We start from the raw sequence: 9,051 nt of genomic DNA, 5'->3' as shown, positions 1-9,051 counted from the left end.
ATACACAAACTTGAAACAGAAGATGTTGCCCTTTCCTCATTCCCTGCATTGTTGGGCATTTTTTTCAACATGACAATGAGGATATGCATTCTCCCAAGGTGAAAAACCTTCTGTGGACATGTATTGCACTCAATCTTAACACTCTTGAGCGCCTGTGGGGGATTCTGTAGAGACGAGTTGAGCAACACTCCCCATTAAAGATCAGGGCATTTAAGGAGCTCATCATCCAGGAGTTAAACAGGACAGATGTGACAATTTGTCATGAACTTGTACACTCCGTGCCAAGAAGGGTCAGAGCAGTATATTCAAAATTATGGAGGGCATACTAAGTGCTAGAATATTATACATTTGTTGAATTAAATCTAGGGTGTACTCATTTCTGCAATCCTTAATTTAAACAAAATTGGCTAATTTACTTATTTTATGGCTATTAATGACATGTATTTCTCAGTTTTTGTTATGTATATGTTTAATACATTTTAGTTTTGCCATCTTTCCATGAATTGTATTAGTGATCATAAAGAAAATACATCTTTTGTATTTGTTCAGAGGGGGTGTACTCATTTATGCTGTGCACTGTGTGTGTATATATATTATATATATATATATATATATATATATATATATATATGTGTGTGTGTATATATATGTATATATGTATGTATATACATGTATATTTGTTTATATATATGTGTGTGTGTGTGTGTGTATAGCGTAGAGTGATCGACTTGATTGCATCATTCGCAGTGCTTCATGGGAGTCAATAAGATCTTTTGGCATGTTTAGCTTATTTCAACTCTCTGATTGGTGAAATTTTCTGTACAGCATCATGGGTAATGTAGTTTTCAATTTCCCTATGGAGAAAATGAATGGAGTTTTTACTTTCGGAACCCAGCTGTTGCACATAAGTCAAAATTATCATAAGATTTTTTTGTCATAATTATCACTTAGTATGCCATCATTTTGACTTTTTATCTCTTAATTATGACTGTGACATTTTCAGATCTCATTATCGACTCATTATGCCTTTTTGTCTAATCATTTTGACTTTTCATGTCATAATTATACTTTTTATGTCAATTGACACTTCATTTCATAATTATAATTTACCAAAGCATGTCATTTCATATTCAACTATATGCTAAAATTCTCTTTATCTTTAAGAGTTTAGACCATCTGAAGGTGACAAAAACAGCACAAAAGCAAGGTTTTGGTACACTGAACTTTAATGACGACAAAGCCCCGCTTGACAAGCAGAGGACACGTTACACACATTCATTCATCCATTCATTCACACGTTACACACTCAATATTGATTCACCTTTCTGTCCAAACGCAGAAAGAGGCCCGGTTTATTCCTCTAGACACTCCACTTCTCACTTTGCACATGATCATAAGCTTAATTTAAAGAAATCACTTATCCATAATAATTTAATATTCAATAATCATACATGTGGACTACACTAGTCTCTAAACAGTGGAAGCACAATTTGCATAAATGCACCACAAAGATACGCAACGCACTTAAGATACAGTATGCCCATGACAAACATTTGAACTCTTAAATAACAGTAATTCTTTTCTCGTTAGTGGGTTTTACTAAGACTCGGAGTGGATTCGGGGAAGGTTTGGTGTGAATGATGAAGACAGAAAGATACAACTGATACGGCACTGTTGAAACCGCAGACGGTCTGATCACGCAACACAGCGTGAACTATTAGCAACAGGACTTTATTAATATTATTATTATTATTATTATTACAACAAACCACAAAATTACGAATTACAGTCCACTGGTGTGGAGGGTTGCGCTCATATTTTCTCATTTTCAACCAAACAAACAACATCTAAACAAACTGTGATGATTTCTATGCATAGACCAGCATTTGACTTTTCATTTTTTTTTTTTCATAATGAACCAAGAAAATCAGACACGAGAATAAATGTGCATAATTTCAATGCACAGTTCATATATTGGGACAGTCGATTTTTTAGCCAATGAGAATCTCTGTCATTCAACTTGTGGGTTGGTCGATATGTCTTTGAGAAGGACGTCATGTGACTGAAATAAAAAATTGCTCACAGCACCTTTAATCATATGTGGCTATGTTCACAACATCATACTATTTCTGCAGTATGTAGTATGTATGCGCAGTATGCAAATGTTCCATATGCAGATTTTTAACATCCTTCATGACTTGTTTGATCAGCCATGAAAAATGCAAAAATAACTTTCTGGACACAACTTGCTGAATTAAACATGCAGTCAGTTGATAAACTACTGTTTAGCATTGAATAGTGCACTTTCACATGCTATTTGTTAAAAATAGTAAGCAGTATATACTGCACAGCAAGTATGTACAGTAAGCAAGTATTCAATTCCAAACAGTCTGTGTGTGGAAAACCTTCCCGACATTTATAGAGACACAGCCAACCTGAATTCGTAGCATTACAGTCTCTACTTCTTTATGAAATGAATTAAACAGGTTTTGTAAACACAAGCGTCTCAGCGAACGGCTGTTCACCCTAAAACTGCTCTACTATGTTTTTAATGACATGCATGTAGATACGGCTGCCTGCCGATTATATTGCACTCTCGAATTGAATCCAGCCCCACTAAAGGTTCAGATTTCACTAAGCGAATGAATGATTTCTGTGCACGATGATGAAGGGTGAACACACGTCCTCGTACCTGAAAGCTTAACATCGTCACAACAACGTTTGCACTGTGAAAAACTCCATTAATTAGTGCTTTTGTCTGGTTTTCCAGTCCATAAACATCTTTTTACTCGAAAATGAGACAAAAATACTGATTGGGACATTGATTTTTTTTTGCAGTGTGGGAATAAATGGCTTTTGAATACTACATGAGAAGTCATTTGAATGATTTGTTCCAGGAAAGGCCGCCTTCTTAACATGGGTCACAATGTGAGGAGTTTCTCCAAGAAGACTGAACTCATCTCTCAAACGCTCAACCAGACGATGAGCCGAGGATGCAGGAAACATCTTCGTCTTGTCTTTTGCTCATGTTCGTGGCTGTGCTGGTGGGTTTGGGGTTGATTTACTCAATGTGGGGAAAAACTGAGAAGAAGAAGAAAGCAGGAAAGAAGAAGGTGCTAAGGGTCACGTGGAGAGAAGGGGACCTTCGGGGCTGCTCTTGACCGACTGAGCCATGAAAGCAGAAAAGGAAAAAGATAATTAGACTTGAGACAAATGAAGCCTAGAAAGTGTCCACAGAGTCCACACGCAGAGAAGACAAACCCCACGTTCCCTCCGTACTATCAGGAGTGTAACTGTTCATTTATAACAAACATTTGAATATTACATAACGGTTTACATATTAATTTATATTCAAGTAAAAATGTCATATAAAGTATTTGTTCTCTAAAGTCACACTTAAAAATGTCTAAATGTCATTAACTGGATAAACAAAATCAATCAAACGCAGCAGGATGTTTTCAAAAATATGTATTTATGTTCGCATGACTGAAATGTTGCATTAAAATGTGATTTGCAGTGTGCAGAATTCATCTTTTTTCGTTATTAAATAATAAATACATCAAATTAATACATTTATTTATGATTAAGTTTAATATTTAAAGACTAAAATGCATGTTTAAGCCATTTTAACCGAAGGCAACTTGCACTGACATATCTTAAAATATGTCAGCGCCATTTTTATCTTGATGCACAGCAGTAATGTTTTTTAAGGCACATTTATAAAAGCTACTTACATGTCCTAATTAAGCTAAATCATAATCCTGGCTTAATCTAAGCCCTGTCTGTGAAACCAGACCTTTCTATTACATACACGGCTCTACGAAATATTTCATTCTGATTCGTCAATCACGCAATTCAGCTGTCAAATATGCCAGAATAATAATCGCTCAACAGGTGTGTGTTTTTTTTTTTTTTAATTATTCCATTACAATGTTAACTGTAACTTTCAAAAACACTAAATATTAATAAATATATTACATTTGCTATAATATACTAGCGCTGGTCCGTTAAACCGATATACCGGTACTACTTTCCCTCGTCTCGTATCACTCCGCGTAATACAAATAGGAAATTGGCGCCATCCATCTTGCGTGTCAAACGGTTATTGTTAAAATCCCCTCAGAGGACTTTTGTATTACTTTTATGGTAAAAGGAAGACTTCTGACTGAAATTTTTAGTTTTAATAGTGGAACCCACTCCAGGAGACGATAATAAACATTTTGTGTTTTCAACTTAAGACTGGTTTAAAAGTCAAATAATGAGGAAAAATGTTGGCGCTTCAGCGTCCCACAGTTGTATCGACAACAACAGGTAAGACTTTTGTTTTATTCTCTGCCGCCGTGCAGTAAATAACATCACTATTAACAAAGTGTTCAATGATTATAGTAGCTTAACAGCGTTTAATATCGGGAAATATCTTGCGTAAATCACAGGGCTGTTTTAAATAACTAATACGGTTTAACTGATCTTGCGTCAGTTTTATAATTCTGATTTAGTTTTAGTTGACAAGCACGTGTGTATACTGGAAAAATGGTCAGTTAATAGTTAATTATCTCTAATTGGCATGATTAACCAAGCACTACAAATGAATACAGATACATAAATTATACATCAACGTCATATTTAATGATTTGTAGAATATATTTAATATATTATGTATGTGTTCTCATTGCATTTACATCGTTTTGAGTTTCGTTCCCTCATAAACATCTAATTGTCATGATTACTGTCTTGTGTTTTTTTTTTTTAAGTATAGTTTTGTTCTTATTGTCCCTGTGTTTTCACTTCCTGGTTTAGTTCCTGTTTGCTTTGGTTACTCTAGTGTGTCTCTATAGCAACTAATGATTAATCACTCACACCTGTTCCTTGTTCCTGCTCTTGTTACCTTGTGTATTTAATCCCCCGTGTTTCTTCTGTTCTTTGTCTGGTGTTGTTCCTCATGGATGTATCTTGCGCATTCTTTTCCTGGATTATTTGGTTATCTGCCTGGATTTACTTCTATTATTTTGTTTAAATAAACTTTATACTGCATATTTACTGAAATACCACGTTACGCTAATGTAATGACGTTTGGACATTTAACTGTGCTTTAATTGTCCAAATATGTTTATGGCCACTGTATATATTTTCATGTTTTATACTGAAAAGTATGTGAACTACTATGGAAAGGATGACTTCATATTAATGCAAGTTATTATAAAGTGACTTATGTTTGTTTTAAGGTTCAACATTTAAACAATTTTCAAACAATTTTTTCATGATGCAGACATGGAAAGACTCATGTGGAATGACTGTGGAACTATGGGAAAGTTTATTACCCTTCGGGGAGTTTGGTGTCGTCTTCTGGCCCGTGAGCTCAGGGACCACTGCAGCCCGACACACATACAAAACAAAAAAAAAAGCCAAAAGTAATGTACAGAAATACAGATGCACACGAGCACATTCCAGAAGATGCAGTTATCATGTGACTCCAGAACACACTTTGGAGAGATAATGCATCCCATATACAGTAGGAAATCAAGCGTCTGCTAGCCGGGCAGTAAACCAAAAGAAGCTTAAAGATGGCAGAAAATAAAGTGACAGAAATCAGAGAGAAATGCATTTATCAAACCCATTCATCGAACATTTCCCGTCAAGCTTATTCTTTAAGATAAGGAGCCATATATGGTGAATTAATATCATGAACAGTGATCTAAAACTCATCAACCATCTGTCAAAGAGTTTGAGTTCATAAAAACATTGTGTTCTAGATCTACATTTCTTAAACAGGGGTTTTCAAACTTAAGCCTGAAATATGTCAATAGTTTTCTGAATTTTGCTTTGGCCTACAATGTTGTACATTATCTGCAGTTCTCTAAAAAGATGGTTAAACAGTAGCCTAAGGGCTTGTTCACACAGAACGCATCTTTGCGTCTAAAAACGCGAAAGCACTCAGGAATGGTTCTCGAGACGCGCTTTTGAGACGTGATGCAATAACGGAAATAATAGAAATAGGCAAACAGTAGAATAGATATTTTTGACATGGAAAAACAGAAAACAATCGCACTGGCTGTGGCCTCCTCCGGCATGTTGCTGTCAAATAAAATAAAAGCTTGCGACGCTTGCCCCGCCTCTGAGTTCTTCTGATTGGTCTGCTGTTTTGGAACTGACATTGATGAGCGGCGCTGCGTGTAAAAGTTGAAATTCTTTTAACTTGACACAGCGTCTTAAAAATGCGGCGCTCATGTGCAAGACGCTGCAAAAGATGCGAGCGTAACGGTCATACACATCCGTCTAGCAACATGGAAAAACAATGGAGAAGTAGCGTATTAGAATGGAAAAACATGTTCTGTGTGAACGGCCCCAAACAGAGTAATTACTTTTCGCTTGAAAATGTAATGGATTACAGTTACTTCTGATGTGATTGCATTAAATACTGTATAGACTCTATAACAATTCTATATAAACAATAGTGGATTTAACATCAAAATTTTACTTCTAATGTTAAAATGTATGTTTTTAATGTAACCTTCTCCCTTTAAATACGTTGGTCAGTTCAAGATAATCTATGCAATTTTATATGATTGAAAGAATTAAAAGAGTAGTTTCGTGTCGTTCCTTGTATTGTTCAAATGGTTAACTGATCAAGAAAGTAATTAGTAATGCAATACTTTTTAGAGTAAGTAATTAGTACAGTTAACCTAAGTACACTAGTGAAGATGTAATTAGTAGCTAGTAATTTTTTTTTTTTTTTTAAAGAGTAAATTACCCAGCACTACACAGGAGTTTTAGTAATTTAATAAATAATAAGAAATAAACTAAATAAATATAATAAAATAAATACATTAATTTAACAAATAAATAAATAAATAAATAATACATCTAATTAAATAATATATATAAATTATACACAGTATAAATTTGGTCTTTATACATGAAAATATATAGCTGCCTTTTAACTTTTAGGATCATCAGGATGATCATATTTGCATCTAAAAGATTGAAAACCCCTGGACTAACAAACATATATATGAGTTTGAGATCCGTGACGTACACAAATGAACACTTAAACTTGTGACAGAGGGTTGTAGAGTTGTTGTGCACTACAAGTGTCCAAGTGAGGCTGAACTGTGTGTATTAGTGTGTGTGTGATGAGGAGCAGGAAGGGGAGGAGTTCTGGCTGGGTGGGCGTGTCTGTCCTCGCTGTCTGTCACGGGTGTGGGAGGGGCTAATAGTCTAAGAGGGAGGAGTCTGTGGGTCAGTTGGGTCGAGTAGGTGATGCCGGGGGTCGTCGGCTGCCATGGGAACACAGAGAGAAGATGGATGAGTAACAGAACACACACACACACACACACACACACACACACAGAAAACATTCAGTCGGTAACTGTCAAAATTAAAAAATGTTGTTCACATGAGAAATATTATAGTTCATAATAGTATAATACAATAAATTACTTAGCGCATCATCATTCAGGATATTTAATCTCATGGTTTTGCTATGTTATGATTTATGAATCAAATTATTTAATAATATAATAATATTTTTCATTAATACGTTATTATTTTTATGTATTTATTTTTAAAAAGCTTAATAGCATTTTTTTACATTAAACAAGTTAAATAAATTGATTTAATAATAATAATAGTTATATATTTAATGCAAATTCCATTTGCTGATTACTAATCCATAACTGATAGATTAAAATGATCAATTTAATTTTATATTATTTTTTGTTATTTTTATTGTAAATAAAAAAATGTAATATTCAGACATTACAGGATCGAGTTTTAAAACATGTCACAGCATTCACCGATCACGCCATGACAGAATGAGATGCCATGAAGAGACAAACAACATGGACATCTGACACTTAACCTTTGACCCCACTGTTCAGTTTCACCCTAAAGATCACACGTGTAGCGTTTGAGTGGATGCTTGTAGTGATTTTTAGTAAGAGGGATCATAAATAACGATGGTAAAATCGAAATAAAACAAGTGCACAGGGGCTGCAGAAGGAAAGGCTTTTCAGATCTTGATTAAATAAAATAAAACTGAAACTAAAATCAACCTGATGCACACATTCAGAGAACTGACGTGATGTTCGCACATTACAGAATCTGTTCTGAGGCAAAATCACCAATCAGCATACGAGATGCAAATATGTCTAAGCTGGACATGGATTTGATTGAATGTTTTCACATTCAGTAAGTTAGATCTGCTATAAACACTTAAACAATATTCCGGGTTAAATACAACATGATATGCTGTCAAAATACTGTAATTCTGACTCGTCCCTCACCGGAGGGTTTCAGAGCAGAAATGCCTGTGGAAACCGACAACACATCACCGAGCTTCAGTTGTATTTAACCACACCATTCCTGTTTAAAGAGTCTCGTCTGACATCTCGTATCCTGAGGGAATGTGCAGCGTCTCAGAGATTCTGTCCGTCTGTCCCAGAGTCTGAATGACGAGAGGAAGACATGTGCATGTGCGTGTGATCTGCAAAAAGCAGTAGTACCTATTTATACGCAAAGTAAAGTCTTGATATTTACTATCTGTCACGATGCATTACTCACACGAGTTAGAGAAGCGGTTTGACTTTGGTTATCTGTCCATACAGGCATTATTGCATCTGCTCCTGTCTGCTGAATGTACAGGAGCCGGATTCACGAAACATTTTCTTCTTATTTTCCAACTTAAGATTAAATAATATTTTGTATTCCCAAAAAAACTTCTTAAGAATGTCCTTAACCTGAACATAACGCATGCTACAAATAACACATAATATTACTAATAGGGATGTGCGCAAGTTCTCTAAAGTGACACCAATGTTCAGTCGTGAACACAGTGATCGGTCATGATTACGCAAGATTATATTGTGATTCATATCAGTCTATGAATTGCTTTTGTTCTGCTTTGGATGCTAAATGCACAAATATAAACAAACGTGACGTTTCAAAATTCAGTAACAAAGACCTTGAATTAAAAAATTTTTGTTATCATTATTATGTGCGCGTACAGGACGCATTCACTCTAGAGAAAGCGCAAGGAGACGGAGCTCAAATGAA

General features: G+C 35.1%; 1 protein-coding gene across 8 annotated transcripts in view; it reads right to left on the bottom strand.

Moving 5' to 3' along the window:
* Positions 1–1,208: 1,208 nt before the first annotated feature.
* The window catches only part of dnm1a (dynamin 1a), an 81,723-nt gene continuing 73,880 nt past the window's right edge, over positions 1,209–9,051 (bottom strand). For 3 of the 8 annotated variants that reach the window (XR_007930317.1, XR_007930318.1, XR_007930316.1), the window contains 2 exons: positions 5,319–5,366; positions 1,209–3,165 (listed from right to left, as the gene is read on the bottom strand). Coding sequence is in view for 1 of the 8 variants with exons in the window: in XM_051894615.1 (XP_051750575.1) it covers positions 7,238–7,274 (37 nt within the window). In the remaining 7 variants the exon portion in view is untranslated. The other 5 variants (XR_007930321.1, XR_007930322.1, XM_051894615.1 and 2 more) reach the window with 2 other exon arrangements.

The sequence above is a fragment of the Ctenopharyngodon idella genome, chromosome 5, assembly GCF_019924925.1.
Source record: "Ctenopharyngodon idella isolate HZGC_01 chromosome 5, HZGC01, whole genome shotgun sequence".
In the NCBI taxonomy this organism is placed as follows: domain Eukaryota; kingdom Metazoa; phylum Chordata; class Actinopteri; order Cypriniformes; family Xenocyprididae; genus Ctenopharyngodon; species Ctenopharyngodon idella.
Note: the sequence above shows the minus strand (reverse complement) of the source record. Positions and strands in the feature narration are given on the sequence as shown.